The following is a 26543-nucleotide window of genomic DNA, read 5'->3' on the forward strand; positions in this document are numbered from 1 at the left end:
ACACCAACGATGGGGCACTATTCCTCCCCCCACTGACACCAACGATGGGGCACTATTCCTCCCCCTTTGACACCAACGATGGGGCACTATTCCTCCCCCTGATACCAATGATGGGGCACTATTCCTCCCACTGACACCAATGATGGGGCACTATTCCCCCCACTGACACCAATGATGGGGCACTATTCCCCCCACTGACACCTATGATGGGGCACTATTCCTCCCACTGACACCAATGATGGGGCACTATTCCTCCCACTGACACCTATGATGGGGCACTATTCCTCCCACTGATACCAATGATGGGGCACTATTCCTCCCACTGACACCAATGATGGGGCACTATTCCTCCCACTGACACCTATGATGGGGCACTATTCCTCCCACTGACACCAATGATGGGGCACTATTCCTACCACTGACACCAATGATGGGGCACTATTCCTCCCATTGACATCAGTGATGGGACACTATTCCTCCCACTGACACCAATGACGTGGCACTATTCCTCCCACTGATACCAATGATGGGGCACTATTCCTCCCATTGACATCAGTGATGGGACACTATTCCTCCCACTGACACCAATGACGTGGCACTACTCCTCCCACTGCAAAATTACAGTTATGAAGTAGCAACGAAAATAATTTTATGGTTGGGGGTCACCACAACATGAGGAACTGTATTAAGGGGTCGCGGCATTAGAAAGGTTGAGAACCACTGTTCTATAGGATAAAACGTGTAAGAGTGGAGGTTATGCGGTGAGGTCATCACACCAGCTTGGGTGAGTGACCATGTTTTAGCAAGCTGTGTATTTTCCACATTTGTGAGTATATACTCTTGCTTTCGAATAAACATGGAGTGAGAATTAATATACTATGTGGCTTCTTCAGTTCATTCTCTGCATCTGAGAACGTATTACAAGGCTTGTGGTTATTATTACTATATATAGAGGAGAGAGTCATTCATTCTGCCTGGGAACAGTATAAGGAGTTATGGTGACCTGTTATGGTTTGTTGCCATTACCACTGTATAGAAAAGATACAGCCATTCATTCTGCCTGGGATCAGTATAAAGCTTTGCATGACCTCATCAGTGATGAGGTCGTGTTTTCTTGTAAGCAAATCAGCTGGGCGGTGGCTCCAGTACTGGATGTAGTAAAAGTTTTAAGAGTGCATTTATCATAGCGGACTTTTCTATATGCATGATTTATTCTGGAACTTTCATTCACAAGTTTATATATATTTTTGAATTAGCATGTGATTATGGATTTGTTCTATAAACAGCACAACATGTTTTTCTGTACATAGTTTAGTTTGATATTGGGGCATTCAAATATTTCTGAGTGCTGCAGTAGGTTTGCACATATGTAGCAATTCAAAAGGTGGTTCTAATACTTCATCTATCACAAACTAATTTAAAAAATGGTCTACTGGATACACACTTTAATCTTAACTTAGAGAAAAGTTTAGGCCTCGAGCATGAATGTGATTGTCAGAAGTTTGCAGGCAGCACAACCTAGAGTTAAACATTCAATAGTATCAATACTTTAAAAGACAGGTACACATTAGCAGCCATTTTGTAACCTGAAAAATAACAAAAATTACACTTTACCAAGCACTGCGTATAACCAAAACAGGTGTTTTCTGATGTGTAGATTAAAAGCATCTTCAGCTGTCCACTACGTTATTTCTACACCACAAGTAAAAGGTCAGAGACAATAAATGAAAATGAGTAAACTAAACAATGTAATCATCTTTATTCACCAGTAAAATTAAAACAATATTTTCATTAGATTGGCATATGCTTTAAAAGCTCTAAAAGGATCATTAGTACATGTACCAATAATCACCAGCTCCAGTGACTAAGTGCTCTTAAACATACCATGTTCATGGAGCATTGGTGGAAGTGCTTTCTACCGGAACCTGGCCTATACTCCATGAATGACAGAAAGCACTGTTCTTTTCTAGTTGCCACTCTTCTACTCATTTATCAAGAACAGGTACACAACCTTGCTACTTTGAATGCTGTGTCATTGCACAGTATGGGGAAGCAAAATCCCAGCATATTGACAAGAATGCATGATCCACATACAAGATGATAGCTAGTTAAATACCTATAGTAATTTATAATATAACAGGCATCTTCTGGTACAAGGTCCTTAATTTATTTGAAATAATAAATGTCTCTAGTCTGAAAAGCCTAATGAATAGAAATATTTTTCAAAATGTCTCACACATAGCAAGGGTATATGCCCAGGAATTAAATGTATTAGAAATAACATCACAGCATTTGAAATGATCACAAACAAATAATCATTTTTAGTAATTAGGGAAGACAAGTACAATGGTGGTCCTAAAGAGACTTCCAGAGTTTATGAATGGTCCCACTGTAAGCATATATAACAAAAATGACAGGTTCATTCTAAACAATATAATTTCAAAAGTTGGAACAAAAATGTTTAATACACAATGGTAGCCTCTGTGGCCCACTAATTGTGCTTCTGGTCCTCATGTTACAAAGCTTCCAATGTAATGAGTACATTACATGGAGGAATATGTTCTTCACACAAAAACTGTGACATGCTTTGACAAACAATCTACAGTACATGCAGAACACGTCACTCAGGATACTTGCACGCTCTCAGAACGTGCCTCCCATATTAATTTAATTTGTGCTGTATTCTCCACTAACCAGATAGCATGTACCCAAACTTAGGCAACAAAGTTCAGATTTACAGGATTAGCAAGTACTGGCGTCAGTTAACAAAAAATGCCTGCATTTGTTTAATGTTTCATAATGTGATCAGAGAAGTCAGTAGGTGCAACATATATGTTGCAGGGCATTTAGAAGTAATGTATGGCAGCTCATGAACAAGAATGCTTGCTGAGCATTGTAGATAAATGGGAAAACGAAGGTCTAAATGGTGTTTAGCTGAAGACATACTTGCAAACCTTTTTGGAATTTGCATTTGAAACAGTACCAGCTTAACATAAATACAATTTAAGGTTCAGATACCTGTCTGAAAATAGTCTCTGTCCACTCTAGTGCTACAGTGCACAAAACAGAATCCATAATAAAAGTTTTAACAGCAGCCAATTTTACGTGCAATCTTACCACTTCTATCCTACTCCATAAAACAGTGCTCCTTTTCACAGTAATTGAAGAGAAAATGTGTATCCATTTGTTAAGAAAATATATATATGAATATTACATACAATATATTTCGGATTGTACACTGCACCTTGGAAAGAAATTCTTTCAGGGTAGAGTGAGAATTGTTGATGCCTTTAGATCTTCTCACACAAAATGGCTTCCATCCTCATGAGCACATTGTGGTTCTTAATTGCGGGCCGCTATTACAACTGAAAGGGCTACACCCCCTATTGCGATGGCTGTTGCCCCAAAAAGCCACTTCCAGGAGATTGACTGTGAGAAGAAAAAAAAACAGTAGAATACTTTAAAAACTTACAGGTTTCATCTGGAGCTCATGATAGCACTCTATTAACATACCATTTATATTAGCCCCCATTATTTAGTTTTTTTTTTATTATTATTATTATAAGAAGAAAAACTGTCCGTTTTTTTTTTTTCTTGTCCCAAAGACTTAAGTGGCAATAAATCTCTCCAAATTGACAGAGGACCCATCTCCGACTGCTGTCACTGGAACACATGTCCCCTTTGAGTGATTTCCCCTCACTTACTGCTCAGTTGAGAACAAAATGTTGAATTTCAATTCCCTTTCTATTTTTGTGAGAAAGGTCACTAATAGGACAGCAAATGAATGCTTGGAACAAGAAAATGCAGAAGACAATTAAAAACTGACAAAACAGAAAGATTTTAATCCTCCACAAAAAAAAACAAAAAAAAACACCATCAAGTACATTACCTGCTTAGAAGGGAAATGTCTGGTAAACACAATTAAAATAATACTTTTCAACCTATTGACATGATATTTCGTGCCTGTTGGTCAAGATTAGAATAAGGCCTCCAGTAGCAGTGCTTTGACAAACAGATGTTTCATTCTGCTCCTCAGTTTCTAATAAAAACTGTAGTACTTGATTTGAGAACTACACACATCCACCCAGCACCAAAGAAGAAAACATGATTTTCTCTTCACAGTTACCACTGTGACAAAAATCCAGAAATGCTGACCGAGCACTGATAACTATATTGCGCCTTGGTGTCTGCCACTAATGTTCCTTTCAAATGCCTTTGTGCTATGGAAGCTAAAAGTGAACACATAACAAAAGCATACAGAGCATGAAGACACTGTAGAGGCACTTGGGTATACTTGGCATATATCTAAAGTATCTTTATATTTACAAAAAAAAAACAAACAAAAAAAAACTTAGCACATATGCTGTTTATCAGCCCAAAATTCAAGCGCTGCTCATAGGCTAAAGCTTGACAATGTTACATTATAGCATTCTGACAACAGCTATCAAATTAAAAGCAATTTATATTTTCTATATCAAACAGAGCTGAAAAAGTGACTATAAAGTTTGGGATTCAACAGAATATTGACATGGGACATAACTTGAAAGCGATACCAAAATGTCAGTTTCTAAAATTAACATACCTTTTTTTGTGCGTTTCTGTCCATAATATACATTTATCATACTGACTCTTCATTTCAATTATCACATTTTCATTGTAACAAGTGAAAAGACTTGGCAAATTTTGTAAGAAAAAATTATTTTACACAATATTTTAAATGTAAAATATACAATAGGAACAGAAATTCTTTAAAGTGAAGCTTTAGTCAAAAAATTAAGTCCAGCTAGCTTCAGACTGGCCCCTTTTGCAAGTAAAGCTATGTAAAACATTAAAAATAAGTTCCTACAGTATACTGTTTAAAATACAGTAATACACTTCCCCACCTTGCTCTGCACATGTTTAGTTGCTCTCTATTTTTAGGCACTGTTTCGAATTTTTAGAGGTCGATCTGCTAACAGCCTAAAGATTTCCTTCTGCTCAGGGGCTCTGGGCTTCAGTAAAATGGCAGCCTCCAGCAAGAAGAAACAGGAGCAATGCTGGAGGCAATTTACAGCATACACTCATTTTGATAGCATAAATATTAATGTGGAATGTATGTTTCTTGCTAAAGAAAATTATTTTGTATCAAATTGTAATGGGTAAAACTCCACTTTAAGGTGGATAGTGTTAGAATTGCTCATGTCTTATGATATTTTCAGTAGACAAATAAAGCTTCCATTCTTATTAGCCTATGGCTAGGTTCACACTAGTGCAGTGCATTTTTATCCAATTTTTGATGTGATTTTAAAGTGGAGCTGCAGTACAACATGGTGCATTTTTGATACGTTTTGAATAAGTGTTTTATTACTACGATTAATCCCTGCTGTCAACCAGCAGGAATGAGTCATTGGTTGTCAAGGAGCCCTCGCCAGCTGGCATCCTAACAATGCCGAGTCATCCCTGCTGCCAGCAGGGGACTCCCCTCTGGCACCAAAATGTAAACAAAAGAGCAGGCATTAAAAAAAGTTGTGGGGTCCCCCCAAAATCCACAGCAGGTCCTTCGGTCTGGTATGGATTTAAGGGGAACTCCGTGCCAAAAAAACCCTATAAAAAAGGCCTATATCCAAGCATGCCCCTACTGATTCACCAAAAAGCAAGTAAGTCCTCATGCACACTGGACGTTTTTACAGATGCTGTTTTTGGCTTTTGATGTTTTTTTCTACAGCCAGTAAACTTCCCAGCATGTTATCCTACGTGTCCATGCAGACTGCAATCAATGTTTTTTTAGCAGGAAAAAACCCCCCAGAACTAGTGGGTTTCTAGAAGAGGTTTTTAGCTGTAAAAATGTTCTAACGCTGTAAAACACCGCAAACTGGCATTTTTGGACTTTTTAGGACAAAAAAACTGCTAAAAAGCGCAGAAAAATGCCGCTAAACACGAATGCAAAAACGCTAAAAAACTCATGTTACCAGCGTTATCAAAACGCCCAGTGTGCATGGAGCCTTAAAAGTAAATAAAAACACCAGAGAGGTTTGAATGACAGCACCGCTTCCCCCAGCCACTACGTAAGCAAAGGGGTGACTCCTGTTACAATGGCATCCCTCAAGGATCCTGCCACATGACATCACAGGGGGTGGAGGTCACCTGATGTCACTGGGTGACTCTGCCATATGACAACACATACCAAGGCAGTGTCACCCAGTGATGCCATCTTGTGACCCCATTCTAATGGCTTCAATAGGGTGGGGTCTCCAAGGGTTGGCATGTGTCACCATAGGGGCAGAGTCATCTAGTGACATCACTGGGTGACCTCCAGACCTCCACCCCCTATGATTCCATGGGCCAGGATCTCTGAGGGATGCCATTGGGGGGAGATCACCTGGTGATTTAAACAAAAGAGCTGGAATTGAAAGAAAAAAAAAATGGTGTGAGGTCCCCCCAAAATCCATACCAGACCTATATCCAAGCATGTCCCTACCCATTTGCCTAAAAAAAACAAACAAAACAAAAGCATGACAGGTTTTGGCAAGTCCTTGAATAAATAAAAATGTCTCCCGATGTTAACCCATCGTCAATTACACCAGTTGGTGACCCTCATGAAAAAAGAAAATCCACCACATGCCAAACACAACTGCTTGACACTAGCCGAATACCAGCGCCGCTTCTCCCTCCACCGCTAACAAACGAGTGGGGTTGCCCATTACATCACCAGGTGACCTCTTGCCCCACTGCCGTTCCTCAAAGATCCCACCCCATGGTATCATAGGGGAGCGAAGGTCACCACAGGATGACACATAGAAGCCCTCGAAGACCCCGCCCTATGAAGTCAAAAGGTGAGGTCTCCGAAAGCCGGCACGTGACGCCATAGGGGTATAGTCATCCAAAGATGCCACTGTGTGACCCTGCCCATAGGGTGGGGTCTCCGAGGGTCGGCGGTTGTCATCATGGGGAGAGAAGTCACATCACGTCACTCCATCTCCTATGTAATGCGTGAGGTCTCCAATAAATTACATGGTGATCTTACTGGGTGACCCTGCCCCTTTGTTTATTTCCCAGCAGAGGAAAGTTGCGTTGTATTGAGTGTCAAGCAATAAGAGGGAACACATCTGCATTTTTTTTTTTTTTTTTTGTATGCAGGTCAGCAGATGCCGTTCATTGTGCTTGACAATTGATTACCATTGAGGGACTTTAAATAAAGGAGTCAAAAACTGTATTGTGTTTTTATTTCCCTTTGACTTTTTTGATGAATGAGTAGAGCTAATCCTACCATATTAAAGGGTATGTGGTCTGGTAGGGTTTTTTGGGGGGAGGGGGCACACCCGTTTGCTCCACTCCCCCCCTTCTAGGCTTGTCAGGCTGCATGCTCCAATAAAGACATGGTATTGTATGTCTTTTTTTCATGTGGGTTCCCTTTAAAATCCATACCAGACCGAAGGTATGGACTGGAGGGGGAACCCCAAGATTTTTTATGCTGGCTGACAGCAGGAATGAGTCACTGGTTGTTAGGTTACCAGTAGGTGCTGGCTCCTAACAACCAGCACAAGTCTCACACAAAATCGCATTAAAAATGCATGTAGATGTGAATTTTATGCGTTTCTATTGAAGTATATGGACCACAAAATCACACCAAAATCATGTTTCCTGAAGTCACGCTCCAGCTGTGCACTGTACTGATGTGAATGGGCACCATTGGAAGCAATGCTACTTCCATTATCATGCGATTCAGTGTTACCCAAGAAACATCTGAAATCGCATCAGTGTGATCCAGGCCTAAGATGATGGCTTTAAGCCCTTTTCAAAACAGCATAAAAACATATACAGTATGCAGCATCAAAAAAAGTGAACATTCTTTCTGGGCACCGCATACATGTGTTTCCTTGTGATTGACAGCAGACAGCAGTGGGCAGATACCACAGCCACTACATAGCCAGCTAATGGCTATGGAATATACCCACTGTTGTTCACAATCATAAAGAAGGCAGACCAGATGGGGAGCTAGTCTCTCAAGGTTCCCCATTAGGTCTGCCTTCCTCGTGACGGACAATGGACAGCAGTGGGTAAATTCCATAGTCAATATTGGGTTGTTTAAGGGCTATGGAATCTACCCACTGCTCTTAATCTAAATATAGGAAGACCTGATGGAGATTTCGTTTTTCAGTGTTCCCCATCAGACTCCATCCACCGCACAACAAATCGTCCTAGACCCCTGCAACCGTCTGTAACAGGTGCACTGGTTGAGCAAAGAGATTTGCAATGCCTCAGTGCTGGACAACTTCCATGACAGATTCAAGTACCTGTTCTTGACAGATACATAAACCTGTTGCAGGCACCTGACAATTTACATGGGGGCATGAGAGGATTCAAAGGAGTGCCTACAACATTCTCCCACTTCAAAAGATGAGAGAGGCCTGTAATTGGCATCATAGGTAGACCTCAACTATGAGAGACAAAATGAGAAAAAAAATCCAGACAATCACATTGGCTGATTTGGAAAGAATTTATTTGCAAATTATGGTGGAAAATAAGTATTTGGTCAATATCAAAAGTTCATCTCAATACCTTGTTATATATCCTTTGTTGGCAATGACAGAGGTCAAACATTTCCTGTATGTCTTCACAAGGTTGGCACACGCTGTTGCTGGTATGTTGGCCCATTCCTCCATGCAGATCTCCTCTAGAGCAGTGATGTTTTGGGGCTGTCGCTGGGCAACAAGGACTTTCAACTCCCTCCAAAGGTTTTCTATGGGGTTGAGATCTGGAGACTGGCTAGGCCACTCCAGGACCTTGAAATGCTTCTTACGAAGCCACTCCTTCGTTGCCCGGGCGGTATGTTTGGGATCATTGTCATGTTGGAAGACCCAGCCACGTTTCATCTTCAATGCCCTTGCTGATGGAAGGAGGTTTGCACTCAAAATCTCACGATACATGGCCCCATTCATTCTGTCCTGTACATGGATCAGTCGTCCTGGTCCCTTTGTGGAGAAACAGCCCCAAAGCATGATGTTGCCACCCCCATGCTTCACAGTAGGTATGGTGTTCTTTGGATGCAACGCAGCATTCTCTCTCCTCCAAACACGACGAGTTGTGTTTCTACCAAACAGTTCTATTTTGGTTTCATCTGACCATATGACATTCTCCCAATCCTCTTCTGGATCATCCAAATGCTCTCTAGCAAACTTCAGACGGGCCCGGACATGTACTGGCTTAATGAGGGGGACACATCTGGCACTGCAGGATCTGAGTCCCTGGCGGCGTAGTGTGTTACTGATGGTAGCCTTTGTTACGTTGGTCCCAGCTCTCTGCAGGTCATTCACTAGGTCCCCCCGTGTGGTCCTGGGATTTTTGCTCATCATTCTTGTGATCATTTTGACCCCACGTGGTGAGATCTTGCGTGGAGCCCCAGATCGAGGGAGATTATCAGTGGTCTTGTATGTCTTCCATTTTATAATTATTGCTCCCACAGTTGATTTGTTCACACCAAGCTGCTTGCCTATTGCAGATTCAGTCTTCCCAGCCTGGTGCAGGTCTACAATTTTGTTTCTGGTGTCCTTCGACAGCTCTTTCGTCTTTACCATAGTGGAGTTTGGAGTGTGACTGTTTGAGGTTGTGGACAGGTGTCTATTATACTGATAACAAGTTCAAACAGGTGCCATTGATACAGGTAATGAGTGCAGGACAGAGAAGCCTCTTAAAGAAGAATGTACAGGTCTGTGAGAGCCAGAAATCTTGCTCGTTTGTAGGTGACCAAATACTTATTTTCCACCATAATTTGCAAATAAATTCTTTCCAAATCAGCCAATGTGATTGTCTAGATTTTTTTTCTCATTTTGTCTCTCATAGTTGAGGTCTACCTATGATGCCAATTACAGGCCTCTCTCATCTTTTTAAGTGGGAGAACTTGCACAATTGGTGGCTGACTAAATACTTTTTTGCCCCACTGTGTGTGTATACACATATATATATATATATATATATATATATATACATACATACATACATACACACACACACACACACACACACACACATATATATACATATACATACACATATATACATACACACACACACCTTTTCATGTGACAACACTGAAGAAATGACACTTTGCTACAATGTAAAGTAGTGAGTGTACAGCTTGTATAACAGTGTAACTTTGCTGTCCCCTCAAAATAACTCAACACTCAGCCATTAATGTCTATACTGCTGGCAACAAAAGTGAGTACACACCTAAGTAAAAATGTCCAAATTGGGCCCAAAGTGTCAATATTTTGTGTGGTCGTCATTATTTTCCAGCAGTGCCTTAACCCTCTTGGGCATGGAGCTCATCAGAGCTTCACAGGTTGCCACTGGAGTCCTCTTCCACTCCTCCATGACGACATCACGGAGCTGATGGATGTTAGAGACCTTGACCTCCTCCACCTTCTGTTTGAGGATGCCCCACAGATGCCTAATAGAATTTAGGTCTGCAGACATGCTTGGCCAGTCCATCACCTTTACCCTCAGCTTCTTTAGCAAGGCAGTGGTAGTTTTGGAGGGGTGTTTGGGGTCATTATGTTGGAATACTGCCCTGCGGCCCAATCTCCGAATGGAGGGGATCATGCTCTGCTTCAGTATGTTACAGTACATGTTGGCATTCATGGTTCCCTCAATGAACTGTAGCTCCCCAGTGCCAGCAGCACTCATGCAGCCCCAGACCATGACACTCCCACCACCATGCTTGACTGTAGGCAAGACACACTTGTCTTTGTACTCCTCACCTGGTTGCTGCCACACGCTTGACACCATCTAAATCAAATAAGTTTATCTTGGTCTCATCAGAAGGAATATCTTTTTCCCAGCGACCTCCTTGGTGAATTTATCAAGGGATTCCCCAAATTGGTGTTCACCACCAAAAGACATGCATGTAAGACACTTCATACAAGCAGGTTCAGCAGGCTAATCTTTTTATCCTTTAAATGCTGTGCATATGCACTTGTCAAATTACATTGTCTAGAGCAGGGGTGTCAAACTCAATTTCATTGTGGGACGCACCAGCATTGGTGTTGCCCTCAAAAGGCAGGTTGTATCTGTATCTACTCTATCATGTTAAATAATTGCCTCTGCATTAGATTACTAGTTTTAGCAATAACATAAAAGAAAGTGCGAGCTGCAAGCTCTAAAAACACACACACACACACACACACACACACACACACACACCTACCTAGGTGGACACAGCATCAGTCTGAGGTTTGGCCAGCTACCGATCAGGCATCTGGGTAAATCTCGACATTAAATCTAGAATCCCTCCAGAGTCTGGACCAGCTGAGTGACCAGCCAACAACTGACTTTGGCCCGCTATCAGCTAAATACTGGTGTCAGGATTGCAGAACAAAGTGCAAGTGGTAATTCATAAGACAAATATTGCCAAGCACTGTTTATTACAATAACTAGGGGAGGCAGAGACAAGGGGGTGCTAGACAAGGGGGTGCTGTGTTTACACAGAAAGCTGCAGAATCTGTAGGAGGATTTCTGTCCTCACTGCCGCCAACTATGAAGACGAGGTGGAGGTGGAGATGAGGGGGTGCAGCAGCTACAGGAGAGGTGCGAGAGCCACATGAAATGGCCTTGGTGGGCCAGATTTATCGCACAGGTCTTGTGTTTGACACATGTGGTCTAGAGTATCAACAGAAACAAATAAGGCTGAGGGCATCAGTGGCAATTGTTATAGGACAGCAAGGTTATCAAAGACAGGTTTCTGGTCTGTTAATTTCTATTGTCCAGTTAGCAGTAGTTTGGAAAGTATACATGGCAGCAACTGCTAGCTGCAGGGTTGGACCCGCAAGAGCAAAATGGATAGTAAACAGTCTCAATGGGTATGTGTAAACAGTGAAACAACATCCATCCACTGAATCAACTGATTGGTGCTAGATATGCAGCTGAATCATATTGTGGATAGAGGCAGCACAGAAGCAAAGATACTAGTAAGATGGTCAAAGTCATTCATCGGTGGCTATTTAATGGGTTGTCAGTTAGTACGTCCTCTTTTCCTTTTCCACGGCCACCAAATACATAGAGGATGAATGGTATTAGCAATAAAGCCTCTAATGAACGGCTATTGAAGCAAGGCACAAGCAGAATTTCAGGAGTATCAGTTCAAGCCGACCAGATAGTAAGCAGGTTGGAAAGTGCTTAGCAAGATTCAAGCATGTACAGCAGCCACTATGGCCAAGCAATCAGTCAGGTAATGGATAAATAGCACAGTGTTTCCACCCTAATCGCTAGCCCCAGCTCAACCCAACCAAACGACTGTCCATACAGTACAGCATCTCATCTTACCGCACTACAAGCACATTATTCCTTCCCCCATTTACTAGTCATCTGTGGGGTGGTTCTACAACTCCTTGTTTGGGGTAGCCGCTTGATATGTTGGTCAAACTTCCCAAAGTCCCACTGCTGTGCAGGAAGGCATTGGGGGAGTACCTACATTAATATTATTATTATTATACAGGATTTATACATGACGTCACAAGACGCTCCGATGACATCAACGTGTGTCACCAACGTACAAGCATAGCTTCGTAAGGACATTCATGGCTCCCAGTTCACTTCTTATATTTGGTAAGCCTAATAGCCATAGCCGCCCATTTCACATTTCTAAAAGTGACATTGTACAACTTCCTCCTGACAAGGTTCAAGGCCCGATTTGCAATTGTAACCACCCACATTGGGATAACGTACCCTAAATGGGCTCTCCAACTGCAGATAACTAAGAAAAAAAAATTTACAATTAAATATTAGAAATTAGATTCATTTGTGCAGTTAAATATTTTCTAAATCTATCTTATCAGGTGTGCAGTACGCATACCGACCCACCGAAAATTGTAGGTCTAAAAAAAGATTATTGTATAGAGCAGACCGGGAAAAAAATGGCAAAAATACTTCTGCCGGTATCACTCTTCTGGGAATACCTGGAGGTTCATCTCAGCGTTAAGCCCTGTGGAACCAGTGATATCAATTTATATATACACACACACACGATTTTTTTTTAAACAACTCAACATTATTAGTCACCTCTTCGTAGGGATAATTTGAGGGCATAAATTCCTTTAAATAAATACCTTAACATTTCTAACATTCGGTTTTCATTTTGTTATTATGGGGTACTGAGTGTTGATTAATGAGAAAAAAATGAATTTAAACAACTGTAGTATCAGTTGAAATTGGAAAAAAAAGTAGAGGGTCTGAATAAATGCACTGCATTTCAGAGGATTTGTTTCAACTCTGTATCACCTGAGCTTGGTCACGTTGCTGGATGTAAGGGTTTACAACCATTTTAAAAAGAAGGGATATCTTCAACTTTAAGGTGTTTGAGAACTGAAATGGCAGGATCCACTTCCAGATTAGCCCATATCTTTCTAAAAACCTTTTCCATAGGATAAATCTTAGCAAAAAACTTAGTAAATACCCTCTCAGGGTTGAGCAATTCCTCAAAATAAACAATCAATTTGTGCATGTATGGGAAAGGTCTTTGACATAGCCAGTCTCTTAACCAATTGCCTACCGGGCACTTATACCCCCTTCTTTACCAGGCCAATTTTCAGCTTTCAGCGCTTTTGCACTCTGAATGACAATTGCGCGGTCATGCAAGATTGTACCCATATGAAATTTTTATCATTTTTTTCTCACAAATAGAGCTTTCTTTTGGTGTTATTTATTCGCCACTGGGCGCTTTACTTTTTGCGCTATAAACAAAAAAAAAAAAAAAAAGTGTTTTTTTTATAACATTTTTCAAACAGGTAATTTTTCTCCTTCACTGATGTGCGTTGATGAGGCAGCACTGATGGGCACTGATAGGCAGCACTGATGATGGGTACTGATAGACAGCACTGATAGGTGGCACTGGCTGGCATCACTGCTGGGCACTGCTAGATATTGACTGGCGCAACTGCTGGGCACTGACTGGTGGCACTGACTGGCAGCACTGATGGGTGGCACTGCTGGGCACAGGTAGGTGGCACTTCTGGGCACAGCTGTGTGGCACTGCTGGGTGCACTGCGGGGCAGCACTGGTGGGTGGCACTGCTGGGTGGCACTGCTGGGCACCGATCATCAGTGCTCCGATGATCGGTGCCGCTCCCTGCTCTGACAACTGCCGGTTCTCGGCAGTACTTTCCTCGCGCTCTGACAGCGCAAGGAAAGTGCAGCCGAGAAACGGCAATTGCATTTCCCGGTGATCAGCATGTCATTGGACACGGCTGATCACATGGTAAAAGGCCGCTGTGATTGGCCTATTACCACATCACGTGATCAGCTGTGTCCGTAGGACACAGCGATCACGGAGATCGCCAGGTGCATGCCCCCGGGGGGGCGCAGGAGAGCATGTTCTGGGAGGACGTCACATGACGCCCTCCCATTACTGGCCAGCCGCAGTGTAACCGTCATTTGGCTATCTGCGGTTGGCAAGTAGTTAATGCCCAAAGGGGCTTGTTTTGGCTGTGAAATTAGATGCGGTTAGCCAAAGAATAGTGCACACCAAGTCAATGTGTTCAGTAGAAAGCATTCAGCGCAAAGCCATAGCTTGTACCTCATAAAATGCAGGGGAAGAATAATTCTCTGCTGTCTACAAAATTAGGGTCCTCATTAGATTCCTCCATAATCTCCTCATGTAAATTAGGTTCTGCCTCTGGCTCCTGAACAGGGTCAGGGAAATAGCTGACATGTAGCGTGTCTGGCCTCAAGAAACTGAAGATCCTAGAAGTGTTAAACATTTTCCAAGGAATTTAGATATAGTGGCACAAAAATCTGCTTTTGTCAGACAAGTTGCATGGTGTGTGCCAGAGAGGGAGTTAGGAATCAGAGGAGGGGAGAGGTGTCATTATTTTATCACTATACAGGATTTATATAGCGTCAGCAGTTTACGCAGCACTTTACAAAATATAATAGGATTATTTTAGAACAAGTGAACAGCTATCCCACTAAACTGTTTTCTAGCTTTCTGTAGGCCATCTGCAGAACGCATGTTATTCAGTTCTTTTGTCCCAGTTCTATTGTGCTTGTGATCCACCATTTCTAAAGTGAGTAGATCCCCAGTGGGGTAATTTCAGAATGGAGTTCGGACTGGATGGGTTTTGTGTGTCTCCATACAGCAGCAATCCAACAGTAAAATGGAGCTGCACAAAGTCAGAAAATTAAACCTTCATGTGGAAATTGGCTTCAGTCTCCTCCTATGCTACTCCCCTCTAATGTCTTCGCCCTCCCACAGGCTTAATCACAAAAAGGTAGGTGTTCACTACAACTAATCCCATGAAAGGGTGAAGCACATTTGAGTGGTGCGGCATGGGAGCAGACTAGATGAAGCCAATTTGCACATGAAGGTTTACTTGGCTGACAGTCTGCGTGCAGTTCCATTATTTTGTCGGATGGTAAAGATCATTTAGGTGAGGAAGCTCAGCTTGGAGCATCTGCACCCTATGATAGATGGGAGTTGCCAGGTGGTATGCACACATGGGCTTAGAGGGGTGCTTTTTGATAGGATCATGGATACAGGTGCTACTATAACCCAGGCACTGACCATGTTCCTGTGGCTGTGTCTCTGTAGTAGATGGCAATGGGAGTGAAGCAACGTGCTGTGATCAATTTCGGACAGCTACCTCATGCTCCTGAGATCAATTTGAGATTGGAAGACAAAAACTGCCAAATGTGGGCTCCTTGAACTTAGCCGTGGTGCCTTGAAAGCCAAGCCAGAGAGGGGAGTATAAGTTCTAACTGCATTCTGGGTCCCTTCCCTCACCCCAATTTTTGGCAAAATATAAAGATGGGGTTGCGTTGAGTAAATAGATAACAAACATGTCAAGTCTTAAAATGGCATGCGCTCGTTAGATTTCAAAATGCAATAGTACCCAAAAAGCTCTATAGGCGATGGTTTATAAGCCTTTATAGCACATCAGTTTATATCATGTTTCACACAAGGCAAGTAAGACAAATCTGGCCCACCAAGCCTTTTCATGTGGACCTCGCACCTCTCCTGCAGTTGCAGCACCCCCCCTTGGCTCTTCCCCCACCTTGTCTCAGCAGTTGGCAGCAGAAAGGGTACAACTCCTCTGCCAGATCCTGCGCTTCTCTGTGCAGCTGAAGGAACACTCCTCTCTGCCCCCTTCCCCCGATCTCAGCAATTGGCAGCAGAGAGGAGGACAGGACTCTTCCTACAGATCCTGTGCCTCTCTGTGCAGCTGCAACACCCCCTTTTCTCTGTCTCCTCTAGTTTCAGCAGACTCTAGCAGCTGACTCCAGCCTTCTGGTCCTCCTCCAAACCCTGCATATTAGGCTTCCCAGCAGCACAAAGTATGGTGGGCACTCTGATGTAAGGGAGGGTTGGAGACTCTTGACTTCTGATGGTGAGGGGCTCTTGGCATCAGATGTATGGGGGGGGGGGGTGCCCAGAACATCTGCTTATAAATATAATAATACGATTCTGTTTCAGTTGAAAAGGAGGATCGCACACCACAAGAAACCTTATTGGAGTCTGCTCAGACAGAACAGCATGGCAGAATCATGTTCTGTCTGAGCAGTCCCTAATATATTTCCTTGTTAATGAAAACATGAAATTGAGAGGAAGGCGCCTCTAAGTGCAGTATTGACAATTTATTGTTGCACAATAGATAAATTGAACTTATAAGATAAATAGTTAAAAAGACTCATCGTGTGGTGTAATAAGATCCAGGTAAGACATCCAGCCGTCCAGCAGCAAACTCTGTCTATAGGATCAGGATATGAGGTCTGAAGAAGGAGCCTACTGAGCATGCTCTGAAATGCGTTACTGCCCTCTTCACCTCCTACATCCTACTCTGCTTTCCAAGCCTCATTTTGATGCACAGGCACATCCTGGGCTTTACTTTGTGATCCTATAGACAGAGTTTGCTGTTGGACAGCTGGATGTCTCACCTGGATCTTATTACACCACACAATGAGTCTTTTTAACTATTTATCTTGTAAGTGCAATTTATTTATTGTTCACCAATAAATTGTCTATACTGCACTTAGGAGGCGCCTTCTTCTCTTTATGTTTTCTGCATTAGAGCCTCGCTTCCACTCTAAGAAGAGCTGCCTCAGTGTTACTGCTCCCATCCATCCCTGAGATCCATCTGGCACCTTTACCCTATAGCTACAGAGGTTGGGCTATAACAAGCGTGCCCTATATAATATACATTTTTGTGACAAGGGCGAAGCTAATCAGAACTGTGCCTAAATTAATGCACAGACACCGGTGACCGTTTAGGAAAGTGTTTATGAGCAGCCAACTTCAGCAGCACAGGCACACCGTTGTCAGTAACGCTCTGGGGATTGATGATTGTCTAGGTTAAACAGCTTCTAATATAGACAATCGGCAATTAATAAAATGCATAATATAAAAGTTTTAGTTCTTAAACGTAGTAAGCAAGGGTAGAATTTGCTTTTTAACTGAAAACTCCACTCTAAGGTTTATTTCTACCTTCATCATTAAGAGGTTAAGTGTATGAACAGTGTATTTGTGTATATTTTATTTATTTCTACTTCATCATAGTCATTTTATACAGATATTTAAAATTTTTTATAAGTAGGAAAATTTGAAATCGTATTCTGTAGCACTCTTTACACACACACACACACACACACACGGAGGGACTTATCCCTTGTCTAACTGCAACAAAAATGCTGGCTAACTGGCAGCCTGCATGTCACAACCTATACGCACATTAACCAGTACTGTAAGTGCAAACATATATTAACACACATAATTCCCTTGAATATCACGCTATACAAGACATTAAAGACACAAAATGTTTTCCAAAGAAAAGGCACAAGGCTGTTTATACACCTCAATGAACCAGACTATACTTCGTACAGTGGATATAAAAAACGTCTTTACACCCCTGTTAAAGTGTAAGGTTTTCCACCTTTAATCTAACCTATAAACTGTACAGCTCCATTGAACAACAAACTGAAATCTTTGTTTAGGTGGACGGAAGTAAAAATATGCAACCTCACAAGAACCGGGCTTTTTTCCGTGTGGCCACATATTTGCGTACAACTCTTTGTGCACAAAGACCGGGGTGTCACTGAGAGCCCCGGGTCCCGTTCTAATGAACGGGAACCAGGACTCCAGATTCCGGGTCACATGAACTACGATTGGCTATCACAGTGATCAGTCACTGTACATCCCGCTCCCCTTTTTTTCCCCTCTATGAATGGAGGAGAGAGATGTATTGTATATCTCTCTCCCCTTGCATAGAGGGAAAAAAGATAAAAAAGAAAAAAAGAAAAAAATACCTGGATCAAGGTTTGATCTAGTTCAGTGCCAGGGTTTGTGTTTGGGTCAAGGTTTACAAAAAAAATTGGTGTCAGTGCGTTTTAGGTTTAAAAAAAAAAAAAAAAAAAAGCACTATTGAGTCTGGGCTGTACTGTGGGTACAAACAACAAATAACATCCACATTTATAGTATCGCTGCAATCGTCAAGAATTGAAAAATTTATTTTGGGTTGTTCTTTGGTGGTAGGTTATTGTAGTAACAAGAAACACACAGCTAAATTAAAACAAAAAAATATATATATTTTTATTTATTTTTTTTTATTATTTTGGCCAGTTTTCCTTTGATAATAAAAAAAAATAAATAAAAAATAATATCAGGAGATATCCATCACCATTTACTACCAAATGAAAGCCCAATTTGTCCTGAAAAAAACAAGGTATAATCCACTTTGATGTACAAAATAGTTGTGATGATATGTATGGTTTTACTAACACATGTCAAAGTTGCAAGATTGTGCTTAGGCATTTATTATACAGGATTTATATAGCGCCAACAGTTTGCGCAGCGCTTTACAATATAAAGGGAGAAAGTACAATTACAATACATTTCAGTACAGAAGGAACGTGAGGGCCCTGCTCATAGAGCTTACAATCTAAAGGAAGGGGGAGATGATACAAAAGGTGATAGCTGCGGGGGATGATCTGGTGGAGGTGATTTAAGTACAGTTCTTAGGTGGAGGTGGGGTAGGCTTCCCTGAAGAAGTGAGTTTTCAAAGATTGCCTAAAGGTAGACAGGGTGGGAACTGACCGGACATGCTGTGGTAGGGAGTTCCAGAGGATGGGAGAGGCTCTGGAGAAGTCCTGGAGGCGAGCGTGGGAGGAGGTGATGAGGGAGCTAGAGAGGAAGATATCTTGGGAGGAGCGGAGTGGGTGATTTGGCCGATATCTGTGGATGAGGTTGGTGAAGTAGCTAGGGGCAGTGTTGTGGATGGCTTTGTAAGCTATGGTTAGTATTTTGAATTTTATACGTTGGGTTAGTGGAAGCCAGTGGAGGGATTGGCAGAGAGGGGCAGCAGTCGCTGATCGGTTGGTAAGGTGTATGAGTCTAGCAGCAGCATTCATAATAGACGGAAAGGGGGATAGCCAGTGTAAAGGTAGACCAGTGAGGAGGGAGTTGCAGTAATCGAGGGGATATAACCAAGGCGTGGATGAGTTGTTTTGTAGTGTCATTGGTCAGGAAGGGGCGGATTTTGGAAATGTTCTGGAGGTTGAGGCGGCAGGATTTAGCCAGTGAGTGGATGTGGGGCCCAAAGGAGAGGTCAGAGTCTAGGATTACACCTAGCACCCTGGCATGAGGGGAAGGACAAATGGTTGTGCTGTTGATCTTAATGGTAAAGTCGTGAGTGGGGGATCGGGGAGGAGGAAATATTACAATCTCAGTTTTTGAAAGATTGAGTTTGAGGTAGTGAAGTGAGATCCATGCTGATATGTCGCTTAGTAGATTTGCGATACGTGAGGAGATTGAGGGGGTGAGCTGGGGAGTGGAGAAATAGATCTGGGTGTTATCAGTTGGCCCCGGGAGGAAGTATAGAGAGAGAAAAGGAGGGGCCCAAGAACAGAACCTTGGGGTACCCCAAAAGAAAGGGGAAGAGGAGCGGAGGAGGAGTTGTATGTGACACTGAAAGTGTGCTGAGAAAGGTAAGAGGAGAATCAGGAGAGAGCAGAGTCACGGAGGCCGATGGAGTGGAGTTTACCGAGGAGGAGCGGGTGGTCGACTGTGTCAAAGGCAGCAGAAAGGTCAAGGAGTATGAGTATGGAGTAATGGCCCTTGGTTTTAGCAGTTAGTAGGTCATTAGTGAGTTTTAGTAGGGCAGTTTCTGTGGAATGTTGTGGGCGGAAGCCAGACTGTCGGGGATCAAGAAGGTTGTTGTTGGTGAAGTAGCAGTTCATACGGTTGTGAACAAGGCGCTCAAGAAGCTTGGAGGCAAACAGGAGCAGGGAGATGGGTCTTAAGTTGTTCAAACAGGTGGCGTCCAGCGAGGGTTTTTTGAGAATGGGGGTAACCAGTGCATGTTTGTGTGGGTAGGGAAAGGTGCCCATGGAGAGCGAGAGGTTGAAGATGTGGGTTAGAGGAGTTTAGGATAGAGCAGGAAGGAGGCTGCAACAGTCGTGAGGGGACAGGATCTAGGGGACAGGTGGTGAAGTGGGCCTTGAAAAGGAGATCGGTAACTTCCTTGGTGGTAACAGGGTCGAAGGAGGAGAGTGTTGAGTTTGGCGTTGGGCCTGGTATGTTGGTTAAAGAAGGAAGGCGTAAGGTTTTGTGTACCCTTAGGCGTGAAGAGGTTAAACAAATATTTTGTTGAAGCACCTTTTGCTTTTATTACAGCACTCAGTCTTTTTGGGTATGAGTCTATCAACATAGCACATCTTGACTTGGCGATATTTGCCCACTTTTCCTTGCAAAAACATTCCAAATCTGTCAGATTGCGAGGGCATCTCCTGTGCACAGCCCTCTTCAAATCAACTCACAGATTTTCAATCAGATTCAGATCTGGGCTCTGGCTGGGCCATTCCAAAACTTTAATCTTCTTCTGGTGAAGCCATTCCTTTGTATGCATTGGGTCGTTGTCATTTTGAAAGATGAAGTTCCTCTTCATGTTGAGCTTTCTAGCAGAAGCCTGAAAGGTTGTGTGCCAATATTGACTTGTATTTGGAACTGTTCATAATTCCCTCTACCTTAACTAAGGCCCCAGTTCCAGCTGAAAAAAAACATCCCCAAAGCATGATGCTGCCACCACCATGCTTCACTGTGGGTATGGTGTTCTTTTGGTAATGTGCAGTTTTGTTTTTACGCTAAACATATCTTTTGGAATTATGGCCAAAAAGTTCAACCTTTTGTTTCTTCAGACCAGAAAACATTTTCCCACATGCTTTTGGGAGACTTCAGATGTGTTTTTGCAAAATTTAGCTGGGCTTTGATGTTTTTCTTCATAAGAAAAGGCTCGTCTTGCCACTCTACCCCATAGCCCAGACATATGAAGAATACAGGAGATTGTGGTCACATGTACCACACAGCCAGATATTCCTGCACCTACTGTAATGTTGCTGTAGGCCTCTTGGTAGCCTCCCAGACCAGTTTTCTTCTCATCTTTTCATTAATTTTGAAGGGACGTCCAGTTCTTGGTAATGTCACTGTTGCGCCACATTTTCTCCACTTGATGACTGTCTTCACTGTGTACCATGGTATATCTAATGCCTTTGAAATTCTTTTGTGCCCGCCTGACAACTTTTAACAATGAGATACCTCGGATGGTTTGGAAGCTCTCTGCGGACCATGGCTTTTGCTGTAGGATGCGACTAAGAAAATGTCAGGAAAGACCTACTATAACAGCTGAACTTTAGTTTAGGGTTAATCAGAGGCACTTTAAATGATGGCAGGTGTGTACTGACTGCTATTTAACATGCTTTTGAATGTGGTTGCTTAATTCTGAACACAGCTACATCCCCAGTTATAAGAAGGTGTGCACACTTCTGCAACAACATTATTTTTAGTTTTTTTATGTTTACTTACTCCCCCCCCTAAAAGATTTCAGTTTGTTTTTCAATAAAGTTGTACAGTTTATAGGTCATATTAAAAGGTGGCAAAAGTTCTGAAATTATTTATCTTTGTCTCATTTTTTTTACATCACAGAAACCTGACATTTTAACAGGGGTGTGTAGACCTTTTATATCCACTGTATGTGAAATCATAGCAAAAGGAGGCACTCTGTACAATATACAAACCCCTGCTGCTGGTAAAAAACTTAAACAGATACTAGTAGATATTTTATGTACAAGTGTTCATAGTAGGCATGTCTGTGGATTCATGGACTAGCAATACATTAGTAATATCAGAATTTTGTTAACATAGTTGTGAAGCCAATTACCCAAGACGTTTTGGAGGATGACTTCGTGGTGGAACTGGCTACATTTCCCAGCATCTTCTTGTACATGGCAGTTTCTACATTCTTCTGGTCAGCATGCTTCTTGACAAGCTTGGAGAGCTCAGCATGGATTGTCTAAGACATAGAAAACATCAGCCTTCAATTAATAAATCAATGTTTGATATTTAACTTAAAATTTTCAGCTAAGAAAAAAAAAAAAAAAAAAAAAAAAACAAACATTCCTGCCAGGTCAAATTATACATTGCAAAGATTTCAAAGTACTTAAACTTCAAAATCTTACCTGCTTCTAACTTTGTGGATACTGAGACAGGGCATTTCACCAACTTCCTTAAACTGAATTAATGTAGATGTACAGCCTCACTTTAATAGAAAAAAACATATGCTGCAGCACTTAATTATATGTGTATTTGCACTTACAGTTTGTTCTTCTTTCCTCTAGAAATCACTACAATACCTGTTAAGTAGGACAAGGAGGTCTACCTAATGCAGCTTCCTGTGATGGTGTGACAATAGTTTTGATTTCAGAGCTGCCACTCTCATATAGGCTGTGGCTGCTTGCACTACAATGGGGTAAAACATGTTAAAGGGAGCATGGCTAGCACCAACGTTTGCTTCACAGGACTGTAGTTTGTCAATCAGCACATGGCCAATCCATGCCTCACCTACTGCTTTCTGGAGTGACATCACTACCTCTGTTGCTGAAACTCTCCCACTGTGAGCTGCAATGTCTGAGGAGGGGGCATGTGAGATATACATGCTCAGTCCACATAATGTAGGGAGAGAAAAACTGCTGAAACAGCAGTGAGCCAGCCACATATGAAAATGCAACATTTGAAACTGTTTTGTACTCAGTGTACAGACCTTGAACACAAAGATTGTACAAAACATCTTCCAATGTTGTCATGGTTGCAAAGGAATGTTTTGGATCCTCTAGAAAAATCACAGCTGGCTGGAAATAGGAATGCATGACTAATTAATAATTACACAGGAAATGCATTCTATTAAAAATGTCTTGCGTAATATAGTTAGTGGCACCCTTTGGATATTGTTGAAATCGTCAAAATATTTTAACATTAGATCTTTACTCAAACAGTGCCTACAGATAAAGGCAATATACACGGCTCAAAAAATTTAAAGGAACACTTTGAAAACAAATCAGATCTCACTGGGGAAAAATATCATGCTGGATATCTATACGGATATGGACTGGGTAATGTGTTAGGAACATAAAGATGCCCAGTCGTTTGATGGAAATGAAAATGATCAACCTACAGAGGACTGAATTCAAAGGCACCTTGAAAATCAAAGTGAAAAAATTATGCAGCAGGCTAGTCCATTTTGCTGAAATTTCCCTGCAGCAATTCAAAATGGTACTACATAGTCTTTATGGCCCCCACATGCTTGTTTGCAAGCCTGACACAGTCGAGGCATGCTCCTAATGAGATGACGGATGGTGTCCTGGGGTTTTTCCTCCCAGATGCGTTTGATTGGATTTAGGTCAGGCGAGCATGGGGGCCATTCAATGGCATCAATTCTTTTATCCTCCAGGAACTGCCTACATACTCTCGCCACATGAGGCCAGGCATTGTCATGCATCAGGAGCAACCTAGGACCCACTCCAACAGTGTACGGGCCGACATTGGGTCCAAGGATTTCATCTCGATACCTAATGGTAGTCAGGGTGCCATTGTCTAGCTTGCAAAAGGTCTGTGTGTCCCTCAATGGATATGCCTCCCCAGACTATAACTGACCCACCACCAAAACGGTCATGCTGAACGATGTTGCAGGCAGCATAACATTCTCCACGGCTTCTCCAGACCCTTTGACGTCTGTCACATGTGCTCAGGGTGAACCTGTTCTCTTCTGTGAAAATTACAGGGCTCCAGAGGTGGACCTGCCAATCAATAGAAAATGCCAATCAAGCTCTATGGTGCCGGGCAGTGAGCACAGGGCCCACTAGAGGACGTCAAGCCCTCAGGCCGCCTTCATGAAGTCTGTTTCTGATTGTTTGGTCAGAGACATACACACCAGTGGCTTGCTGGAGGTCATTTTGTAGGGCTCTGGCAGTGCTCATCCTGTTCCTCCGTGCACAAAAGAGCAGATACCTCTACTGATGGGTCAAGGACCTTCTACGGCCCTGTCCAGCTCTCCTAGAGTAACTGCCTGTCTCCTGGAATCTCCTCCATGCTCTTGAGACTGTGCTGGGAAACAGCAAACCTTCTGCCAATGGCATGTATTGATGTGCCATCCTGAAGGAGTTGGACTGCCTGTGCAACCTCTGGAGGGTCCAGGTATGCTACCAGTAGTGACACTGACCCTAGCCAAATGCAAAACTAATGAAAAACAGAAAATATGTGGAAAAAACCTTCAGCCTTTAAAATCACTCCAAGTCTAGAAAAGGTTTTAAAAAGATTACTAAACTAATTGAAGTCAATCATTCCACAGTAAGGAATCTACAAGTGATGTTGATTATCAATGACTACATATTTGTCCAGGACTGGACAACCCAGCAAATTCAACCCAAGAGCTTAACATCTGATGCTGAAAGAAGACTCCAAGAACCCCAAAATGTCACTGCAGGATCATCAAGTAACTTTTACAACAGGTGGTGTCGAAGTGCATACATCTGCAATCAAAACGATTCTTCCAAATGTTCTGGAACAACCTGGTGTTGACTGATGAATCAAGGACAGAGATGTATGGCCAAAGTAAGAGCAATATGGCAGAAACTGAAGACTGAAGCATGGTGGTGGAAAGTTATTATACTGGGTTGCGTAGCAGCTTCAGGACCTGGGCATCTTGCAGTTAAGGAGTCAACTTTGAAATCTGACTCATATCAAAGAGTGCTTGATGAGAATGTGAGGACATCAGTTTGAAAGTTGAAGTTGAACTAGAAACTGATCCTTAGATATGATAATGATCACAAGCACACTAGCAAATCCAAGAAAGAACACAAAAAAGCAGAAATGTAGGGCTATGAACTGGTCTAATCAAAGTTCTGATTTGAATCCCATTGAAATGTTGTGCAGGAGAGTCGAAAGGAGCAGTTCATGCAAGGAAACACATATTGTAACTGTTTGAATGAATGAAGAGCTTGTTTGTTGAAAGTGCCAAACAATTTCCATAAGGAATAGTTACTTTTTCATGTGATTATATTTATTTAACACCAATATGACTCTGGCAGGTTGCTTGGGTCAAGCTGTAAAATTAAGTTTGGGAACTGTAGACTAAGGTTCTATAACAATATATATCCTATTCATGAATGTTGCGTGACTCTTGTCTTAAGCCGTTCCCCTTTATTCCCTGTGTTACATAAAAAGGATTCTATACTTGCAGAAAAAGAAAAATATAATTAGCATAAAACACCTGTCTTATTAGATGCACTATATAAGAGTGTATATTTCATTCTCTTTCAAAAATTGTATCAAAACCTTCAAGTGACTATAGCAAGACAAAAAAAAAAAAAAAGTTATACATAACCTTTAAACGCTAGTAAAGTCTACTTTTTGGGTTATACCTACAGGTAAGCCTATAATAAGGTTTACCTGTAGGTACAGTAAACATCTTCTAAACATACACCGCTGAGGAGATAATTACTTCAGTAGCAGCTGGTGACATCACCAGCACTTGTGTACTGTGCTCTCAATGGAGGGTGCAGTCCATTCACAGCTTTGTGCTGTGACTGTGAATCCTATGCGCAGGCGCTCATACAGGAGGGAAGTGGTCATGGCTTGGCAGCCGGCCGGCAAACCTGGACGGAAGATTGGGTGAAGATAGAAGCCCCGACAGCGGTGACAGTGTGCCGCTGGAGAACTTCATTTAAGGCAAGCCTTTCATAATGTGGTAGTATGCGGTTACCCTACATGGGCCCAATTTTTTTTTCCCTTTTGGTGGTTTACTAATGCTTTAAATAAACCTAGAGAAAGAAAAACCTGTCATTTATTATGTCAAATGTTTTTTCTGTCCACATTTAAAACAAACGAAGGTTCACATCAAACAGATTCCCATGCAGGGGTTTCCACCAACAAATAGTAATCAGCCTTGTGGCTTTCTTTGCAGCTCTACTGTTCAGGCCTCATGCCTTGGTTCTCCAGAGCATCTAACACAGTCCCAGTGCTTGTGCACAAAACGCTGTACATTTGTCAGTTTGACTTTGTCTTACTGCAGTTCCCTGCTGCTCTTTCCTTCACAGGCTCCTGTCTTTGACTACCCTGTCCTGGACAGCATGATGCAGACATGCACCTCTCTGCTCCCTTACAATTGCAGACTGCCTCAGGAGAGTGTAACCCTGAACTCTAATATAAAGCAAAACATACACCTGCACCATTAGTGTGCTTGTTTTCCCACAAATCAT

General features: G+C 42.2%; 1 protein-coding gene across 1 annotated transcript in view; it reads right to left on the minus strand.

The window, feature by feature from the left end:
* Positions 1–1735: 1735 nt before the first annotated feature.
* FKBP8 (FKBP prolyl isomerase 8) overlaps positions 1736–26543 on the minus strand; it is a 106313-nt gene continuing 81505 nt past the window's right edge. Inside the window, exons 8-9 of the mRNA XM_089687912.1 lie at positions 22172–22303; positions 1736–3429 (exon numbers count right to left, since the gene is read on the minus strand). Of these exons, the coding sequence (XP_089544038.1) occupies positions 3343–3429; positions 22172–22303 (219 nt within the window). The 3' untranslated portion in view covers positions 1736–3342. The remainder of the gene's footprint in view (positions 3430–22171; positions 22304–26543) is intronic.

The sequence above is a fragment of the Staurois parvus genome, unplaced genomic scaffold, assembly GCF_062004578.1.
Source record: "Staurois parvus isolate SC_StPar_1 unplaced genomic scaffold, SC_StPar_1.0 ptg000439l, whole genome shotgun sequence".
In the NCBI taxonomy this organism is placed as follows: domain Eukaryota; kingdom Metazoa; phylum Chordata; class Amphibia; order Anura; family Ranidae; genus Staurois; species Staurois parvus.